This window comes from Cavia porcellus, unplaced genomic scaffold (genome assembly GCF_034190915.1).
Source record: "Cavia porcellus strain 051 isolate PalLab524CR breed Dunkin Hartley unplaced genomic scaffold, mCavPor4.1 scaffold_17, whole genome shotgun sequence".
In the NCBI taxonomy this organism is placed as follows: Eukaryota; Metazoa; Chordata; class Mammalia; order Rodentia; family Caviidae; genus Cavia; species Cavia porcellus.
Genome location: NW_026947500.1, coordinates 71,524,876 through 71,546,537, shown reverse-complemented (window position 1 = coordinate 71,546,537; position 21,662 = coordinate 71,524,876). Strand labels below are relative to the sequence as shown.

General features: G+C 53.0%; 1 protein-coding gene across 3 annotated transcripts; it reads right to left on the bottom strand.

The window, feature by feature from the left end:
- Positions 1-403: 403 nt before the first annotated feature.
- Positions 404-17,593, bottom strand: Acer1 (alkaline ceramidase 1). Of its 3 annotated transcripts, none has more exons than XM_003461099.2 (6): positions 17,346-17,593; positions 4,347-4,461; positions 4,127-4,268; positions 3,446-3,583; positions 1,533-1,670; positions 404-1,305 (listed from the first exon to the last, which is right to left on the bottom strand). In XM_003461099.2, the coding sequence occupies exons 1-6, from the start codon at positions 17,436-17,438 to the stop codon at positions 1,137-1,139; spliced, it is 795 nt and encodes a 264-aa protein (XP_003461147.1). In that variant the 5' UTR covers positions 17,439-17,593; the 3' UTR covers positions 404-1,136. The 3 variants fall into 3 exon arrangements, with proteins under 3 accessions (XP_003461147.1, XP_063084853.1, XP_063084854.1); XM_063228783.1 differs by having other exon boundaries at positions 4,127-4,234; positions 4,347-4,456; XM_063228784.1 differs by having other exon boundaries at positions 4,347-4,456; positions 17,346-17,479.
- Positions 17,594-21,662: the final 4,069 nt, after the last annotated feature.

Genomic DNA, 21,662 nt, shown 5'->3' with positions numbered 1-21,662 from the left:
GTGGATACATACATTAATGGAGGCTGGATGAATGGATAGATAAAGGAAGAGTGAACAGATAGATTAACGGATAGATTGATTCACAGGATGGCAGGCTGGGTGTGGTGGCACAAGCCTGTCATCCCAGCATTCAGGAGACTGAGGCAGGAGAATTGCCACACATTCAAGGCCAGCCTGAATGACATAATGCAAACTTGCCTCGAAAAGAAAGAAAAATATCAATGAATGAATGGGTGATTTAATGCATAGATAAATCAATTGTTTTAGTGTATCTGCCAGCAGGTGGATGGGTAGGTCAGAGGGATTTATTCATCTGGGGGAGTCGACAGGTGTCTGTACACGGCGACTGAGCTGACTGTAAGTAGGTGGCCAGAGGCTTGGTGGCCACTGCTGTGAGAAACACTTTACACAACCAACTCCCTTTATTCACGCAGAAACCCCATGCGAGAGGGAATATTATTTACAAACAAGGCTCGAGCTGCGGAGGTAGGGAAAATCAAACCTTAGAGCCGGCCATGACCATGGAGGGAGCCGCGCTCAGGTCTGTCTGGCTCCAAGCCCCGATGCTAACCCCCATTCCCAGATGTGCCCTCTGCTTCCCACGGTGTGGGACAGACACTGGTCACCCTCGCCCCTGGGGGTCCCCGTGGTCCACGGGGCCCGAGCAGTCCGGGGTGTCCCTCCCTGTCCTCAGATGCCCACCAGCGATGACTTCTCCTGGCATCTGGGGTACCTGCCTGGGGGTCTGTGAGGTCTCTGTGTGTCTGTGCGGGTGCAGGGGAAGGGGTCCAATGTCATGTCTGTTCTTGGTGACATTCCAGATCTAAAGCGGAGCCACATCATTCAGGTCCCCTGGTCCCCGGGGCTCCAGCCCCACACCAGCCCATGTGACAGTGGCCATGGGGAAGGGACGGACACAGGCAGGTCGTGGAGGGAGCCGAGGCAGGGGCACCAGACCACCACAGGGACAGCAGGACACTGTCCCCTGGCTGCGGGAAGGGTGGGGGGAGGACTTAGCGGGAGGCAGGGGAGAAGAGAAGGACCCAGAGTGTCCCTCTGGTGCAGGGCTGGCGCGGGCCTCCACCTCAAGACCCGGAGGAATCCACAGCGGGTGACTGTGATGGCACCAGCGGTCCTCAGCAGTTCTTGTCATCGGCCTGTATTTCAATGTAGGGCAGTCCCACAGGCCAAGAGTCCCGCGGCCAGTAGCGGACCTTGAGGGTCTCACCTGGCATCTCGTACGTGGCATCCACCAAGGCCATAGTGACGAAGCCATAAGGGAACGTGATGCTGATGATTACGTGCCTGGGGGGTGCAGAGAGACAGAGGGTGAGGGCGCTGGGCACCCCAGCTCTCCCCCAGCCTCCCCCCCCCAGCCTCATGGGTCTGGGCCACCAAAGGGACTTAGGGTCCAGCCCCCAGCTTCCCCTCCCTGCTGAGGCTCAACATCTACACCTCCCCCGGGACTCCCCCCATATCCCACCCCAGGCCCCTGCTCGGAGCTCAGATTCCTGGGACAGCCTGGAACTCACCAGATGCTGTGCAGATAGAAGAAATGAATCCTCTGCCAGAAGCTGCAGAACAAACGGTCGCTGACCCAGCTGATGACCGCGCTGGCCCACAGAATCGTCGACACGTGGATGATGTGGCGGAGCTGCCTGTTGGTGGTCCTGGGAGGACACGGGGACCCTGGCTCAGACAGCAGCACCTGCAGGGTCCCCTGAGAAATTCCCGCCATCCCAGGATGGGCAGGGGGAGGGGCAGGGCCTCAGGGCCTCAAGGTGTCCACGAGTTAGTGCTTCCTGGGCACAAAAAGACAGTGACCGCCCAGCCACGCATTGCTGACCCCGACCCAGAGATAGGACCGGTCAGTCACAGGCGGGGGCCTCTAAACAGAGCCCGGACACACCTTAGCTTTCTTGCTAGGGGAGCAGAGCATTGCCATGTCACCGAAGCCAACTTCCTGCCTCAGCCTCCCGACCAGAGCTGCGCGCCCAGCTCAGCTTACCTCTTTGTGAGTAGTTATCTGGGGTCTTTGTTACAGACCCCAGAAATCTGACTGACACGGTCCCCGATCTGTGCTTACACTAACTCTTGCTAAGTAATTACAGGTCACTAAGTGCAGGGGTTAACTCTGCCCCACGGTCACTCACTGGCTTTGATGGTGTTTCCGATTGGCTTGGCCAACAGTGTCCAGTTTGCTGGACCCAAGTGGGTTGGCAATGGAATATTTACTTCCCTATGTCCTCCGTGGGGCTGCGTCAGGCTGGTTGCAACCGGGCACTGCAGGTGGCGTCTCCGAGGAGCTCTCTCCGTGAGAACGGGGATGGCTCCTTCTTGGTTCTTGTGGTCACTTGTTCCCGCCTCCCCTCGCGTGACTACTGACCCCACATCGCTGGATGGGCACGTAACCCCACGCTCGCTAGCACAGGGACACTAACCAACGCCCACAATTCTCCTGTATCCTGCCTTCTTCCTTCATTTATAATCTCTTGATTCTTCTCAAATGAATCAATTTGAGGCCCCCTGTCTCTCCTGCAAGGACCATTGCGGGCAGTTAGTAATTATTGGGAGAATTCACCCCTGAAAAATTTAAGGGTGCAAGTACATGGGTCACAGGGAACTGTGTAACACACACTGGTAAGATGTGGGTGGTTATCAGAGCTGGTTGATGAGTGTGTAGAAGTGTAACTGTCAGGGGCTGGGGATTTAGCTCAGCGGCATAAGCACCTGCCTTGCAAGCAGGCAGTCGTGAGTTCGATCCCCGGTACCGGGAAAAAAAAAAGAAGTGTAACCGTCACCTTTCTGTGGCTGGAACAAAATATCCTGACACACTCAACTTACAGGAGAAAAACGTTTATCTGGGCTGGTGGATGCAGAGGTTTTGATCCATACTTTGCTGGCTCCAGGTGGAGGCATGCTGGCCTGGCTCACCTCACGGCTGAGTTAAAAAGAGCCAGAGAGGGAGGAGGGGCGGAGACCGGAGGGTGACCCTGGGGGTCACGCCCGCGGTGACCTCTTCCTCCGGCAGCCTCCACCTCCACGCAGCACGCTCACCTAGGAGCTCATCTTTAGTCCTGGGTGACCAAATCACCTTTCAAAAGCCCCACTTGTGAACACAGGAGCTCTCCAGGGACATGTTTTGTTTTTAAGCCAAACCCTGACAGCCCTATTCTCTACACTGACCAGTATGATTTTTTAAGGGTGTTATCCTGAAAAGGGCCAGCTCTACAGTGCAACAGACTTAGGTGCAAATCAGGGGAGAGACGTCCCCTCCGGGAGCCTGCAGATAGGGATTCAGTTCTCGGAACGTGATGGGTATGGGAGGTTCTTGGGTTGGGGGGCAGGAGCTGACCCGCTGGGCTCAGCGCAGCAGCCCTCCTGCCTCAGCCTCCCCTCCGGCTGGGCTGAGGGCCCGGGGACCACCGCGCCCCAGCTCACTCACTTCCTGTACTCCGAGCACACGATGTAGAGGACATGGATGGCGATGCTGTTGAGCGCGTAGGCATTGAGGATGGGCCTCACCACCGACAGGAAGGTCACGATCGTGGTGCCCCAGAGCATCATGCGGGTGAACTGAAACCTAGGGGGAACCGGGGTTCACACGTGGGTGCTGGGGAGGCCTGGGGAGCCCAGGTGGATTCAGGAGCGGCTGGGCGGGATGAAGAGATGGGCTCAGGGCAGGAGGTGGAGGGGTCCAGGGCAGTCAGTGGAACGCCGGGGACCAGGGGAGTCATCAGCTCAGAGGTTTAGGGGAAGCCAGGCAGGCTCAGAGGTGGGACCCCCCCAAAGCCAGCTTGCTCTCAGGGGCCCCCGAGGACTGACGATGTCAGAGCATAGGGGCAGGGGTTCCGGAGGGCTTCGCTGGGCTGCCCAGGAATGGATGTGGGTGGGCCATTCAGTGCGGAGCGGGGGTCTCAGGCGCCTTGAGTGTGGGGTCGATCAGGTGAAAGACTCGGGGTGCCCAAGCAAGGGGTTCAGAGGTCCCCAGGGCCCAGGGAGGCATCTGGAGCCGGAGAGGGCCCCAGGCCATGCTGGTGAGTCGGGCTGGGCCAGGGAAGAACCCGGGTTTGGGCCTGGGCTCAGGGGGACTCAGAGCGCACCCCAGAGGCCCCGGGTGCCTCACCTGCTGCCCCTCAGGAAGCTGGGAAAGTAGCAGCGAGGCATCCAGATGCTGTAGCAGCTGGACAGCATCCACAGGATGGCCACCTCGTCCAGCAGCTGGCCCAGGAAGCTGAGCGTCGCGTGGAAATACATGGAGAAGAGGCCTGGGGAGGGCAGCGTGTCGGGGTGTCCCGCGCCCACCCGGCTCCCCACGCCCGCCCTCATCCCCGCCCCGCACCCACCTGTGAGCACGAAGAGCATCAGGACGCTGTAGATGTAACGGGAGCGCTTGTGGACGTAGGAGCGCATCAGGAAGGCCATGAGCGGCCCGAAGATCAGGAAGGTCACATTGCTGAACTGGAAGACACCCGCGCCCTGTCACTCGGCGGGGGCAGCAGCCGCAGCCTCTCCTCGCTCCAACCCTGGGCCACGTCCTGCTCACGCACCACCCAAGGGCTGTCACTGCCTCCCCTGCCACCTTCTGGGGGGACTTTCTCTCCCCTGTGTGGCGCTGGGGCGGAACCCAGGGCCTCACCCGTGCTAGGCAAGCGCTGTGCCGTGGAACCCCAGCCCCAGCCCTGGCCAGTCACAACAACCCACTGGACAACCATCAGTCAGTCCCTTGCTCCACCTGTGATTCAGTCAACAGACACGGAGGCCGGCTTGGTGGCGCACACCTGTCATCCCAGCACTTGGGAGACTGAGGAGGGAGGGTCACCATAAGTTCCAGGCCAATGTGGGCTACAGAGTGAGTTCAAAGCCAGCCTGAACTGCATATCGAGACCCTGCCTTCCCTCCCCCAAAAATGTGGCAAGGCCTGACTGCTAACCCATGTGTAGCCCCCACATTTTCTTGTTGGAAGGAAATACTTTGTACCCCTGAGTTCCATCACCATCGATGGAACCAAACCAATGCTGTTTGAAAATGTTCTGAATACAGTCCAGTAGATGAATGTACAAAGAAAACGTAGTGTATATGCACAGTGCAGTATTACTCAGGGATATACTTTTTTTTCCCTTCTGGAGACAGAGTTTCACTCTGTAAATCAGGCTGATCTTCAATCCACTTTGTAACCCAGAGTGACTTCAAACTCACATCGATCCTCCTGCCTCAGCCTCCCAAGTGCTGGAATTACAGGCGTCTGCCACCAGGCCCAGCTACAAAGGATAAACCTGAGTTATTTGCAGTCCAAGGGGATGTACCTTGGGATGAGAAGGCTAAATAAAGGGAATCAGACACCGAAGGTTAAATATTGTGTGGTTTCTCTTATATGAGAAGCCCAAAATATAAATAATTGAAACAGCAAAATAAAAGATAGAAAAAAGGAGACAGATATCGATATGGGAGCAGGAGATGGACAGACATGGGAGGCTGAGGAGGGGAAAGGGGAGTAAAAATAATTAAGATGCACCGGGCGTGGTGGCTCACGCCTGTCATCCCAGCACTCGGGAGGCTGAGGTGGGAGGATCGTTGTGAGTTCGAGACCAGCCTGGGCTACAAAGTGAGCTCAAGGCCAGCCTGAACTGCATAGCGAGATCCCGTCTCAAAACACACACACACAAAAAAAAATAACTAAGATGTGGGGCTGGGGATTTAGCTCAGCAGCATAAGCACCTGCCTTGCAAGCAGGCGATACACAAGATGAATGTAATTATTATACACCATGAACATATACCAATAAAAAAGAAAACACTCCTTTTGTTTGTTTGTTTTTGTTTTTAAAACCATCTCACTATGTAGTTGAGGCTCACCTTAAACTCGCTATGTAGCCCAGGCTGGCCTCAAACTCAGGACAATCTTCCTGCCTCAGCCTCCCAAGTGCTTGGATTCTAAGTGTGCAACCACAATTCTTGGTTTAAAAGAAAACATTCTGAACATATAGACTGTAATAATCCACCAAACAATACAGCAGAACAACAAGGCACACAGAGTTTACATTGTCTTAGGCTTCCGTAGGGTCTGTGCTGATGATTTTGGTACCCATAGGAGTCCTCTAACCAGTGCCCTATGAAACACTACATTTCCCAGCATACCTTGCAGTTCACTTGAACCCCGTGACTGGGTACAGCCAATAGGATGAGGCTACAAATAACTACTGCTTCCGGGTCAGTTCTTAAGTCACCTCTGGCTTGCTCGCTAAGCTTCTTTGCCCTTCTTGCAGTTTGAAATGCAGACTTGTGGTGGTTGTAAGTTAGCTTTTACTTTGTAGACGAGAAAGGGTGATACGATACTTTAATGATTCACCTCTAACAGAAATGAGGTCGTAACTGATGAGGTTAGGTCCTAAAAGGGACTGTGGCTTCCACCTGGTTCATTTTTTGTCTTGTCTCTGTCTCTCTCTCTCCCTGTCTCTCTCTGTTTCATTTAATGGGGATGAATCCCACAGATCCTCTACTGCAGCACTGCAACCCCACTCTCCTTCCCTCCACTTTTTATTAAATTTTGAGGCAGGAGCTCACTAACTTGCCCAGGCTGGCTTTGAAGGTGTGCCTGAGTAGCTGGGGTTACAGGGGTGTGCCACCATGCCCAGCCCACATGATTTCTTTTTCTTAGAACATGGAGCTTTGGACCCTTGAGCCACCAAGACAAGAAGCCCAGCTCTACCTGAACCCATTGTTCTGGAGAGATGACTCCTCTATGATAGAGAGAAGGGCTAGAGAGTATCTGTTCCAACACCAGGTGCTTGATTTCTCCAGCTCCATGCCATGCACAGGGACAAAACTTCGGTGGGTTCCAGCCCCATCCCATCTTCCAGCCGATTCCAAAGCCCATCCTGATTTATGAGCACAATAAACCTAGCCTTGTTTCCAAGCCACTAATTTGTAGAATGATTTGTTATGCAGCATTAACAAGCTGAGACTAAAAATAAATATATTATTGTGGGCTGAGATGGCTGAAAAAGGCTTCCTGGGGAAGGGGGAGGAGAAATAGAAGCCAGAGGCTTCTGTATGACTGTACCTGCCCAGAATCCCATGATTATGTTGTTGGGTTTGATAAGGTTATCTGGGGGCTAATTATCTGTCTCCCTATCATTAGATATCTACTATATTCCAGGTCGTAGGAAGAGTGTATTATTTCCAGAATTTTTTCTCTTCCTCAGAATAGCATTTAGATTCTCAGATAAGCACGATGGTGCACCCTTGTAATCCCAGAATTTGGGGGGCTGAGGCAGGAAGATTACTGGGAGTTTGAGGCCAGCCTGAGATACATAATGAATTCAAGTCCAGCCTGGTCTATATAGTGAGACCATGTCTAAAAAAAGGTAGAACTGAGTCTCCGAGTGGTCAATTCATCCAGCCCTGTCATTAGCCAGGAAGTGAAGATTTGAAATTTGAAGTCAGATCCCAAGAATTTTTGAATTTTAAATTTTTCCTTCCTTTCTTTCATTTCTTTCTTCTGTTGGGCACTGAAGCCAGCATCTCCCTCCCCCAGCATGTATAGACCCCTTGTTTATTTTTTATTTTGTGACAAAGTCTCATCAAATCACTAAGTTCCCCAGGCTGGGCTTGAACTTGTGATCCTCATGCCTCGTCCTCTCAGAGTGCTGTGATTAGAGGTGAGGTGTTCATTTCATGCTCAGCAAAAACATAGAAGTTTCTCTTTTTGTCTTTTTCTTTCTTTCTTTTTTTTCTCCAAATTCTTGATCTTAAAAGTCTTTTTCTTTCTTTTGCATGTCATCAGCATTTACAATTGATATAAATGTTTTATCTCTTCTATTAAAGTGTTTCTTATGAGATGGATCAGAATTCTGTTTCCCATAGCCACAAAAATTGTTTAAGAGGTGACAGTTAGTGTTTGATGATGACCTAAGAAGTCAAGGTATGAAGGCCATAAAAAATATGGCAGTTATAGTGTAGAATGGAGGCTGAGTGTTTCTACGTCCATTCTCCCTTCTTCCTAACCAAGGTGTGACTTGATTCCAATTAGCAGGACACAGCCCCAGATTCAGAGAGAGGATAACAATACTGTAAGTCATTCTGATTCTCCACTTTCTTTTATGATACCAGACTCCCTTGCAGCTACACACAACCATGTGACTTGTTTCTACCAATGAAATGTGAGTATGATAGCCATTTCCCGGTTGCATTCTTAAAGGGAAAGGATGCACTTTGCCCTAACCCTCTTTCTTTCTTTCTTTCTTTCTTTCTTTCTTTCTTTCTTTCTTTCTTTCTTTCCTTACCCACTTTCTACTGGAGAGCAGATGTGGTGAAGTAATTTCTTGGAACATACAACTAAGGACTGTGGCTTAGAGATATCAAAGAGATCACGGCGGAGGATCCTGGGTTCCTGGCACCAGAGAACTCCCACGCCAGCCCTGAAGGTTTATGATGAGATGTTGTGTAGGAGAGAAATAAGGCTCCCATTCTGCGAAGTCACTGTTATTTTAGATCTTAGCTACATTTGCTGAACCAATACTTTAAGTGACATTTCATTCTTGCTGAATGAACCCAGATTTTGCATGGGCCCCAGGAGGACATCGCCTGCAAGGTTAGGCAGGACGGAGACCCAGGGCACGAGTCACCTCCAGTGTCTGGAGAATGCATTTGTGGGCCGGGCCTGGTGGCCCAGGTCTGTAACCCCAGCACTGGGGAGGCTGAGGCAGGAGGATCGCTGTGAGTTTGAAGCCAGCCTCTACTACATAATGAGTTCAAGACCATCCTGAACTGTGTAGTGACACTGTCTCTGAAAATAAAATTAAATTTAAAAACATACTGGGCAAGGGATACAGCTCAGTGGCACAGCACCTGTCTGGCAAGCACAGAGTCATGAGTTTGATTCCCAGCACCAATAAACAAACAAATAGGAAGCCAGGCATGATAAGCACGCCTGTAAGCCCAGCACTTGGGAGACTGAGGCAGGAGGGTTACTGAGAGTTCAAAGCCAGGCTCAACTACACAGCAAGACCCATCCTTAAAGAAATTAATTAATTAATTAAAAGCCAGGAAGGAGGGGGGAAGACACGGATATGTGATAAAATTCTGGCCAAGAAGACACAAGGGACAGTCTGAGGGGAGACTTCTGGGAAAGTCTTCTTTGTTGAAGTCTGGCCAAGTGGGAAAAAAAAAAAATCTTTGGGCAATGTTGTATTATAACTCAGGAGGCTGAGGCAGGAGGATCTCTGTGAGCTGGAGGCCAGCCTGGGGTACAAAGTGAGTTCAAGGCCAGCCTGAACTGCATAGCAAGACCCTGCCTCAAAAACAAAATGAAACAGACAAAAACCACCACAACTCCACAGCTACACCTCCCCTCGGCTACCGCAGGTAATATCAGTGCACGTACGTGGTGTAGCCTTTGGAACAGCCCATGGCAGCCTCCTGGCAGAATCAGAGAGAGACTGCAAGGCGTAACTTCATGTTACTGTGAAAATAACGTGGACCTCACGAAACCCAGGAAAGGGTCTCAGCAATTCCTGAGGGCCCTGGACAACACGCTGAGAACTCAAACTCTAAGAACAGCAGAGCAGACAGAGGGGAAGAGGTATTTGCGAACCATCTACCGCAAGCCTTCCGTCCCTATAAAAATTAAAGCGTCTTTTCTGTTGAAGCCACATTTACTTGAGTGGGTTTGGGTTTTGTTTCATTCTGTAGGACTGGGGATTGAAGTCAGGGTCTTTGCTCAGAGATGCTTTTAAAAAGCATTTTGTTTTGATTTGGTTTGGGGTTGAGACAGCCTCTCACTGGATAACCAGGCTGTCTCACAGCTGGCCTCCTGCCTCAGCCTCCCGAGTAACTGAGATTTACAGACAGGCACCCAGCTTACTTGAGTGTTTGACTGAAACCCAAACACCCCAGTGACAGACTTTGATACAGGGCTGAATCCTTCACCACCAACCAGGGAGCCTTGGGAACATAACAGAAATGGAGTTAGAGGCCAGCCTGAGCCCCTTATCGAGTTCAGTGTCTCTTCAACGACCTTAGCCAGGGAAGAAGTGTTGTGTAGTTAAGATGCCTCTGCTGTCCTCAGCCTGGATCTTGAGCCATCGCTCACGCACTGCACTGGCTCTGGACCAGTGGCCTCCTGGTCCTCGGGCAGCCCTGGCTGTCCTCAGGAGCTCACAGAACCAGCCCAAAGGTGACACAGGACTCAAGTAAAGCGTCATGGGTGAACTGGTTCCTTGGCCCTCGAGGCTCCTTTGTCCTAGTTGTCCACTCTGCTCTGGAGTCTGCCAACAGACAAGATCCATAGACACCTCTGGAGCAGCCGTCCCAGAACACTAAAGTGAGGTCCTCTGGCCAGATGTCTCTATCACAAGACCTCACACCACTGGGGCAGGCAGCCATCCCTAGCTGAGGCCATGAGATACACTCTTTGATGAGAATTTGAAATTCAAGGCAGGAAAACTGACATAGACCCCTCTCAAAAGAGGCCTTTGGATACTGCTGTGATGCTGGAGACATGGCAGCGATCTTGTGGTCATGAGGCAACAGGGGCTAAGAGCAAAAGCAAATATTTCAGAGCTTCCCTGGGTCCTGGGCTTCCCCAAACAACTCCTCTTTGCATTTTCTAAGACATCTCAGGATCTTATCTTCTCTCTCTCTCTCTCCCTCCCTCACCAAAATCCTGCCTCAGCCTCCTGAGTGCTGGGATGACAGGTGTTGTTCTCAGCCTATGAGATGTTTGCTGGGGTGTCAGCACGGTAAGTCAGGGAGCAGCTGTGTTTGATTCCTTCATTCCAGGGTTCTCCCTGAGAACTGCTGAACACCAAATAGAAGCCGGAGCACGTCTAAACCTCCACGTGTGGCCGCAAATGCAAACATTAACCCTCAGTCCTTCCTGGCAGCAGGCCGGGAACAAGGCGTGGCCAGAGCCAGCAGGGGAGTCCAGCACTCCGTGAGGCTGAGGCAGGAACGTGGCAAGTTCGGACCCTGCCTGGGCAACTTAGTGAGACCCTGTGTCAAAATAAATTCTATTAAAAGACTCATTGCAGAGGTTCTGGGTTCAGATCCCAGTACTGCAGACAGAAGTCACGAGGGTCCCCCTCAGCTCCTTGCTGGGGCCAGAACTCGGAGCCTCACGCCAGCCGGGCAAGTGCAGCCCCATTTCCAGTCAGTGGCCAGCAGCTCGGGGTCTCCCCACACACCTGCAGCACCCACAAGTGAAACCCAAACTCAGAACCGGACCGAGGGTTCCTCCCAGGACCGAGGGTCCCACTGCGGGAATCACAGCCTCAAGGAAGGCCAGCGGGCGTCTTTGTGATCAGCCCCTTTCTCTGTCTTGCTCGGTTGCCCTGGCTTGGCTCAGATCCTCCCGCCTCAGGATGTGGGGACCCCCATGCAGGATGTGGGGACACCCTGGTCCAGGCCCCGGCAGCTGACTTAACCCCCACCCTCCCCTCTGTCCGTCCACCCATCCGTCCGCCCATCTGTTATTGAACAGGCTTCCCCCACGGCCTTCAGGGCCTGTGTCCAAACCACAGTGCCGCTGTCGCGGGGTGGATCTGGGGGACCCGGGGGCTCTCCGTGCACTGCTTCCTCCCCTCTGCCCTGTCTTTTGGAGACAGGGTCTCTCTATGCAGTTCATCTGGCCTTGAGCTCACTGTGTAGCCCAGGCTGGTCTCGAACTCGCAAGGATCCTCCTGCCTCAGCCTCCCGAGTGCTGGGATGACAGGCGCGAGCCACCACGCCCGGCTTTCACTCCTTTCTTGCCAGGACTTCTCTCACCACACGGGCCACCTGTTTTCTCCCCATGTTCCTCATGACTGTCGCCTAACAGAGCCCCGTGTGCTGTGAGGCTCAGGGCGCCTGGCTTTGAAATTCGGACCTGCTGCCGTGCATTTGGGCTGGGAGAAGGAACCTCCTCCTCCTCTCATTGAGCCTCTATCTCCCTCTATCGCTCAGGAGCCAGAAGGAAACCTATTCTGTCAGCCACGTGTGGTCATACATGCCCAGAACTTAGGAGGCTGAGGCAGGAAAATCTCAAGGTCAAGCCCGGCAATTGAGGGAGACCTTGTCTCAAAATAAAAAAACAGAATGAAAAGGGCTTAACCCTAACCCTCATGAGTGTCATAGCCTGCCTCACTGCTTTTTCCTGGCTGTGTAATATTCTACAGCATACACAAACCACTGTGGCTTACCCACTCCTTGTGCCTGGATATTTGGGTGTTTTAGCAGCTGGTTGATGTTCTGCCTGGCTGTGTCACTTAGTGTCCTGCTGCTGTCCCCTACTGTCACAGATGCTTGTTTATACACGGAATAAAAGATGACAAATGACGACCGTTTACTGTCACATCCGGAGAGTCAATCCCCCTGGGCAGGAGTTTCTGTCATTGCCGCTGTGTCCCGGAGCTCAGAACAGTGCCTGGCACACGGTGTGTTGTCTGTCAGCTGTGGCTGGATGAGCAATGCCCCCAGATTCTTATCCTGCCAACTCGCCCCCCCCCCACCTCGTGAGGCCCCCGGTTCTTCCAGAGGAGAAAAGCAAACAAGAAAGACCTGTCAGGACTGGGCTGGGGCCAGGAGTGGTGCTGCACGCCTGTCATCCAGCTCTTGGGAGGCTGAGGCAGGAGGATCGCTAGGAGTTCGGGGCCAGCCTGGGCTACTTAGCGAGACCCTGTCTCAAAAAAACAAATAAAAACTCAAAGCAAGTGCCACCCTGCAGAGGTGGCACCTCAGCCTTCCCTGCCTCTGCAGTACTCCCGCCCCCCTCAGGCTCCTGGTCCTCAGGGCCCCTATTCTGCACCCTCCGAGGAAACCAAGAAGAAATGTAGCATCCTAGCGGCCTCTGGGGAGCCTTGAAACTTCCATGGGCACTCCTGGAAACTCCCCGCAGTTGCCAGCAGCTCCAGAGGAAACCGGGACCCAGGCTGGGGCAGGAGCTGTGAACCGGGATGACCTGCTGCCCCGCCCTTGACCTCTTGAACTCTCCGGGCTCTGCCAGCTCCCCCCCCCCCCAGGCTGACCTCACCGCGCATGTGCAGGGCTCCCCACCACCACCATTCGGCAGCACCCAGGCTCTGGCTTCCAGCCACCAGCTGTTTCCCGACAGCCTCTGCTCCGTACCCCAAAGCCTTGACGCCTGCCATTCCCCCTGGCCCCCTGGCCTTGGAGACCTGGTGTCCCCAGCGGGGCCACCTTCACATCTAGTAAGCAGAGACCTCACCCCACTGCCAGGATGGAGACCATCCTGCTTCTGCCTCCCTCTGAGGCCACAAGAACCCACGTGGAATTCTAAACTCCCACAGCTGAGGAGCCCAGAGCCTCTCCGGGACCCCAGGATCACCCAGCACGGGCTGGCGTACAGCACCTTTGTGGAACAAATCGACACATCAATAAAAACGCAATACGTTTCAAATCCTCCGACCCAGTATTTGGAATGTGTCTGATTCTCACCACTTTCCAGCCAGAAAAGCATCTTTGTCCTTTTTCAGTCTGACCAACTCCTCTTGTACTTCAGAGACTTTTAATGTATCTGTTCCCCTTCTTCTGTTCTCTTTGCCTGGACTTCTACCCAGTCCTTGAACTCCTATTCAACTTTCAAAACCCAACCCCAGGTGCCCTTCTCCATGCAACTTCCCATCGGTTGGGTGCTGCCCTTTGCCTTAACCCTGACATGGAGGCCTGGGCTCTGCCACCCTAACCCGACTCACAACTCCCTCCCAACAGCTTTGAGGACACAACAGTTTTCAGCTGTGAGCCATGATTCACGCCTAAGCCTAAGCGGGTCATGACAAAACCAGCAGGAACAGATGTTTAGATGTTTTCTGCTGCATGTTTCAGCTTTCATTCACGCCCCGAGCAAAGCGGGCCTGTGCACAGCTGTGTAGTATTTTATCAGAATATGCCCGGCCACACACAAGATGCCTACAGTGTGGTCTCCGGTTTATTTGTTTGCTGATTTCGTTCATTGAAACGTGATTCAGGGATGACTTTGTTCCTGATTCTTGTCATCTATGGGATGATTCATTTGGTAAAAAATCCCTAAAGTTACAATGACTAAATGGGGGAAAAGCATCGTTTGTAAATTCATCTCCTGACACAAATCAAAGCACCAGAATGCCCACAGGAAGTAAGCTGTATAAGTGTGTTATATTTGCTACAAATAAACTCATTTTATTTTTATTTACTTTGCCTATTTTCTGAGACAGGCTCTCACTATGCAGTTCAGCTCATTTTGTAGCCCAGGCTAAATTCGAACTCAAAACGATCCTCCTGCCTCAGCCCCCGGAGTGCTGGATTTACAGGCACACGCCACCATGCCCAGCTTTTAATAAACTCATTTTAAATTTTATTTTATTTGGAGCTTTGGGGGGGGTTGACTTTTGAGACAGGACCTCACTATGTAGCCCAGGCTGGTTTCAAACTTGCAGCGACCCTCCTGCCTCAGCTTCCAGAGTGCCGGATGACAGGCGTGCGCCCCCACACCTGGCTTTTATTTCACTCTTTGAAACAAGATCTGCATGTGTCGTCCAGACTGGCCTTAAACTCCCGCCCGGGCTCCCGCAGTCCTACCGCCTCAGCCTCTGGAACAGTAGCGAATCGAGGTGTGTGCTACTGAGCCACGCCAATTTAAACTCTTTATTATCTGTGGTGCTGGAGTTTGAACAGGACCTCATGCATGCAGGGCAGGGCAGGGCAGGTGTTCTGCTGCGACCCGTCACCAGCGCTCTCCCTATCGCTCTCCCTGGATTGCAGTGCTGGAGATCCAGCCCAGGGAGTTTTCTCTCTGGGCTACACCCTTTTTTATTTTTATTTAGAGACAAGGTCTCTGCTTAAATTGCCCAGGCTGACCTTGAACTTGCGATCCTCCCGGCTCAGTTCCCCAAGCGGCCCAGACTGCGCATGCGCACCACAGCGCCTGCCTCTTGGATTCGCTGCTAACCAGAGATTTGAGGCAGAACCAACAGCGCCTTGTTTGCTATTTGATTTTTTGCTTAAATGCATAAACAGAGTAGGGCTGACCCACCACGGCACAGGGCCGAGGTGGAACCCTGTGCCTTGGGTTATAAGACCTGCACGCTACAATGAGTCACATTGCAAACAGCTTTTCTTAAAAAATCGACCTTTACGTCTGGAAAAGGATGGAAAGTCACACGGGCATCCGGGCATCCGTGAGCACGAGGCCACGCCCACTCATTTGCATATCGCCCCAGGCCGCTGGGCGGGTGCGGGGTTGAAAATTGCAGCCTGTGCCCTAAAGCCAAAAAGACTGGCCAGCTTGGTCCCAGACAGTCCACGGCTTCTCAAACAGTGTGACCCACACTCAGAGGTTCGGTCGCTCCACACCTGGCCTGCTTGGAACCAAACCTTCTATTTTCAGCATTTTTTTTTTTTTTTTTGAGACAGTATCCCAATGTGTAGCCTCGGCCGGCTTCCATCTCAAGGCGACCTTCCTGCCTCAGCCTCCCCAGTGTTGGGGTCACAGACATTCACCGCCATGCTTGCAGTCTTCTTTCTTTTTTTCTTTCTCTTTTTTTCCTTTTTCTCTCTCTCGTGTTGCTGGGGATGGTAGCCAGGACCTCACACTTGCAAGGCAAGCACTCACCACTGAGCTAGCCTCCAAGCCCCCCTTTTCTTCTTCTGTGGTAAGGGGGTTCAACCCTAGGGCCCTTGCACTGAGCTACCTCCCCAGCTCTTTTTGTTTGTTATCTAATCAGGGCCCTGCTAAATTATTAACTTGCCCACACTGGTCTCAAACTCATGGTGATCAATTTCCTGCTCAATTTCCCCAAATCCTAAGATTTTGGGAAGAATTTAACATTATAAACAGCACCACCAGGCCCAGGCAGAGCCTTTTTGATAAGAAAAATCCAAATCTAGCCAGCCGGGGTGGTGCACACCTGTCATCCCAGCACTGGGGAGGCTGAGGCAGGAGGATCGCTGTGAGTTTGAGGCCAGCCTGGGCTACACAGTGAGACCCTGTCACAAACAAACAAACAAAATAAGAAAGATTGTCCATTCATATCATGGAAGATAAAGATTGATTTATGAAACACTGGATCGATGCCTGGAAGCAGGTTCTTATGGGGATGATGTAAAATCTCTTTCCTAACACAGGAAATCTCTTTCCCACACCTGATTTATTCAAGTGTGGGATCTGAAAGCGTCTACGTAGATTACCCAAGCGCTGCATCTCACCCGAGCGGAAGGAGGGTCCCGGGGATTTGCGGTGACTGTGTGCGTGAGAGTGGACCTGGCCAGGCTGCTCCCGAGAGGCCACTCTGTTGGGTCCGCTCCGGACCACGGGGCTTCCGGGGAATCCGGAGAGAAGCCTCTCGCCTCAGCCTCCCATGACGACTTCTGGGGACCAGAAACGGCATCTCCAGCCAAGAGGAGCAAGTTCCAGGGAGACATGAGGGGCCCGGGGTCTCTCTCGCTCATGAAGCTCCAGGAGCCGCTAGGTCACAGGTCACAGGTCACAGGTCACAGGTCACAGGGTCAGAGCAGCCCCCTTCCCACACTGCAGGCTTTGCGCCGAGCCACATCCTTTCCCCTTTCTCCACTTCATTTCAAGTCCTTGCTAAGTCATGAACTCTCCCAGGCTGTCTTTGAGCTGCATGCCCTCCGGCCTCAGCCTCTGGAGCAGCTGGGATCACAGGTGCACACCACCACCACCTCTGACTCTCTCAGCGCTGGGGAGGCCGAGGCAGGCGGATCACAAGCTTGAAGCCAGCCCGGATTATACAGACACCTGGGAATACTGGCTGGCAACGTGGCTCCGTGGTAAAGCACCTGCCTGGCATGTGTAAATCCGTGGGCTCAATCCCCAGTATGGTTAAATAATTATTAAATAATAGATAAAGCAAGCAGGGAAGCCCCATCTCAAGTTTTTTAAAAGGGGAGGGGGATTATCCAAGGAGAACTGGGCCGAGTCAGTCACCCCAGGCTGGGAGTCTAGCTGGGAACAAGACACACACACAGTCAGCTCTCCAGGAAGCCACCTTTGGTCTGCTGATATTGACTCAAAGACCTCCTCGGGGTCTCCGCTAGGCTGCAAGTGCGCCACCTATTGCATCACCATCTCCCCGGGTTGCATAGGTATATCCTCCACACAGGGACCCGACCACCAGCCACTGCCTCGGGTCCAAACACTGTCACGGCGCTCGGTGTCAGATACAGACGAATGAATGAATGAGAAGCAACCGTCCTTGTGTGACCCATGAGTGCGCCCCCACCCCCGACAGCGGGACTGATCAGCAAGCTTTGGAGGGGCCAGGGCTTGCACCCGCAGCCCGAGCTCCCTGCAGCCCTTTCCCCGGCAGCAGCAGCAGCAGCAGCAGCACCCGCCTGCCCCAGCTCACTCACCGTGTTGTAGAACTCGGCCACCACGGGCGAGTGCAGGAAGTTGCTCTCACACCAGTCCACCTCGGAGCTCTGGTAGCCCACGATGCTTCTCATGGTCCTCGCGTGGCGCCGGCCTCGGCTCACTGCGCTTGGCCCGGCCCGGCCGGCAGGGCTGGGGTACCCGGAGGAGGTCCAGCCCCGCAAGGCGGGGAGAGCACGGCGGCTGGGTGAGAGGAAAAACCTGCCGGGCGGCTCCCCGATTGCACCAGGGCGGCCTGGCAGGTGCTGCCCAGGGACGCTGGCCTGGCGCTCAGGTGAGGCGGAGCTGCGCGGGAGGAGATCACCAGCCTGGGGCGCTCCCTGGAGGGGTAGGAGTTGGGGTGCCCATTGCTTTGACGAGGAGCCACACTGTCACTGTCCCCATTTGACAGGTGCTGGTAGGCTGCAGCCAGGCTGGCAGGGAGCAGGCTTTTCCGCACTGTGTTACTATGTTTTAGGCAATGTCTTACTATGTAGCCCAGCCTGGCCTTGAACTCAGAGCGATCCTCCTGAGCACTAGAATTACTAATTTTGCCCAGGCGAATTGGCGCACGCCTATAACCCCAGCGCTCAGGGACTGAGGCAGGAGGATCCCTGGCTGCTTCTGCTGACGGTGTCTGCAGCTGGACAGCCGCTGCCATGGGCTGGGCTTAGCCCCTGGAGCTCTCAGCCAAGTAAACTTTCCCGTCATTCCCCCTCCCAGTGCTGGACTGGACTGATGTCATCTCTCTGATGACATCACAGCCAGACTGTGTGCCTGCTGGTGACGGCACCACACACCCGTTATCCCAGGACTCTGGGAGGCTGAGGCAGGAGGGTCTCAAGTTTAGTCCACCCTGGGTAACACAGAGACTTAAGGAGACTCTGCCTCAAAAGCAGATTGCGGGGTGGGGTGGGGGGCGTGTTGCACACTGGTAATTGTAGCACTTGGGAGGCTGAGGCAGGAGGATCGTTTTCAGTTCGAGGCCAGCCTGAATTACATAGCAAGACCCTGTCTCAAAGAAAAACCTCCAAAAAATTAATAAAAAGAAATGAATTTGAAGTTGGATGTGGTGGCACACATGCCTGTAATCCCAGGAGGCTAAAGCCAAAAGACTGCAACTTCAAATGGAACGTGGGCAATTTAGTGACTTAGAGAGATACTGTCCCAAAAGATTACAAAGGTCTGGGGACGTCGTTTCATTTTCCTTGGGTCAGTTTTCCTAGATCAGACAACCAGCAAGCACTAGCACGAGGCAGGCTGCAGCACTCCTAAGCCTTACTTTGTCCATCTGTAAAATGGGAGTAATAATGGCACCTGAGACCTGGTGGTTGTCTGCACTGAACCTGGAGCCTTTGCCCGGAGCGCTTTCTTTTTTCATTTTTTACTTTTTGAGGCAGGGCCTTGGTACATCACCCCATTCCTCAGTTTGACCCAGAGCTTGGGGTCTTATTGCTTCAGCCTTCCACAGGGCAGGGCTGTGCTGTGAACAGGCGTGCACCTCCACGCCCACCTGGGTGGCTCTTGGGAAGATACAGTGTTTCCTTAGCAGGCATCTGCATTGGAAATCAGGTTGCCATGGAAACGGTAACCACTCCCCATCAATTCTCAATAGATGGAGAGGCTCACTGGGGCTGGCGGCCCCTTCATGTCTTTGTGGGACAGAACCTTTCAGCAAGCCTGATGTGGCGATGGCTTGTCTGTTACCCCAGCTACTCACAAAGATGGGGCGGGGTGCAAAGGGTGAGAGCTGTCTCCGAATTTTTTTAAAAAGTAGGCTTACAGGAATGTAACTGTTACATACTGCAAACATTTACTCTTGTTTTTAGAAAGCCAAGTGCTTTTACTTTATTTTAGTTAGTTGGCTGGTCTTTTGAATCAGGATCTCTCTGTGTAGCCCAGGCTGACCTTGAGCTCCGAGATCCTCCTGTCTCAGCCTCCCGACCGCTCGGGTCATCAGCACAGTGCCCTCGTGCCCAACACAAGCGTAAAGCACAACAGGGACGAGGGATTTAGCTCAGCCTCGTAAGCGCCTGCCAGGCAAGCACCAGGCGGTAAGCTTGACTCCCCGGAGAAAGCAACCTCCTTGGCGCGGAACAGTGGCATGTAGCAATGCCAACATTAGTGGTTCACAGTGTGTTTCTCCTGAAAGGCAGCTCAATTTCCTCTTCAAAACGGTCCTCGGAAGCTGTATCATCCCAGCACCGACTCCACAAACCCAGGCAGAGGACGGATTGTGCAAACTCGGGAAGCCGGGTCGAAACTGTTGACATGTGAATGGAGTCTTACAGATGGCATCAATGCAGATTTTCTGGTTTTGAAATCGTGTGGTTATGTAAGCTGTCACCGTTGGAGGGATCCCGTGTGGGTGCGAGGGGTGGCTGCGGGCCACTGTTTCTTCATTGGCCGGTCCCCTGCTACCGTCCTGGGCTTGGGACTCAGGGCCGCACAGGCCACACACGTTAAGCACATGTCTTAGGCCTGAGCTCTGTCACCCCCGTAATAAAATTTATTTTATTTATTTTTTGGCAGCCGCTGATGGGACTCAGGGCTGCACGTCTACCAAGTAAAGTGACACCCCTCAGCCCCCTGTGCTAGTATTGCAGAAATTTATAACCACTCCCATCTGATTTTGTTTTGAGACATGGACTCACTGAATCACCAAATTACCCTGGTCGGGCTGGGGATTTAGCTCAGTGGCATAAGCACCTGCCTTGCAAGCAGGCGGTCGTGAGTTCGATCCCCGGTACCCATAAATTAAAAAAAATTACCCTGGTCTCACAATTTGGACCCTCCTGTCTCAGCCTCCTAGACAGGGATTATAGACATGCACCACCACCCCTGGCTAAACAGAATGTGATGCATCCAAACAATGGGATATCAAAAGTGAAAGTATTCCCCAGGCTCACCGGCACACGCTTGTAATCCCGGCTACTCGAGAGGTTGTGGGAAGAGGGTCACAAATTTGAGTCCAGCCTGGGAAATTTAGCCAGATCACGTCTCAAAATAAAAGAATAACAAAGATCGGAGGATAGAGCCTAGCGGAGGAGCATCCCTGGGTCCTCCCCAAATATTCCCTTTGGAAAAGAGGAAGGTAAGGTGAAATATCTATCGATCGGCCAGCAGGCCCTGTTCCATTTGCTGGGTTTCTTTCTTTCTTCTTTGGTCTGGTTTGGCTTGGGTTTTGGCGCACTGTCTCACTTTGCAGTTCAGGGCAGCCTGGACATCACTGTGAAGCCCAGGGTTGGTTGTGAATTAACTCCCTGTGACCCTCCTGCCTCAGCCTCCCAAGTGATGGGATGACGGGTGTGTGGCACCACACCCGGCTAATTGCTATATTTCTACATGTTTGGAAAATTGCACAATGTCAATAAAAGTAATAAAGTACCCAAGAGTTATGTGGGCAGGACCAGGTGTACAGCAGATGTGGGGGGGTGTTGCAAGGCTGAGAAGCCAGGTGCTCTCAGCTTTCCCTCGTCCAGGAGAACAGAGGCCATCGGTGACAAAGGTTATATATCCGAGAGGCTGAGGCAGGAGAGTCCCCAGTGTGAGCCCAGCCTTAGCGAAGTTTCGAGATAGAAAAGGAGAAGGAGTCCACAGAGTGGACGCCTCCGTGTCACAGAAATGAGCCTGCTGGTGAGGCTGGCAGGCAGCAAACCTCAGATCGGAGCTGTATTTCAAGGAGTGACCTCAACCGCCCAAGAAATCCACCGCGCTCATCCCAGCACTGGGAGGCTGACACAGGCGGCTCCAGAGCTCAGTTTCAGTCTGGCAACATTGTAGCTTAGCGAGAGCCTGGCTCCAAGTTGCAAAATGAGAAACACAAAGGGCCGGGGGTGGAGCTCAGTGTGGAGCCCTGGGTCCATCCTCAGGCCTCCTGCAAAGAAGGAAGAGGGGATTTGGAGGTTGTGAGAACCAGAGGGAAACACCTGAAGAGACCCCGGGGGAAGTCAGCCGCTGACAGGCACAGGTTTGGGTGAAGCGTCTGTTTGCTCCCCAAGGAAGATCAGAGACTGCTAGAAAATTGTTGGACGCATCCCAAGGCCAGAAGAAGCTTCTCTGCAAGTTTGCAGGGCACTTAGTGGCCTGTGACACACTGACCTCAGACACTCAGACACACGGCTTCCAGAACAAAGACACGAGAAAGGAGTGGGGGTTTTTGTTGTTGTTGTTGTATATTTATTTGTTTTGTTTTGTTTTTTGAGACAGCATCTCATCCGGTAGTTCAGGCTGGCCTGGGCCTCACTGTGTGGTCCAGGCTGCCTCGAACTCACAGAGATCCTCCTGCCTCAGCCTCCCGTGTGCCGTGGGTCCCCACC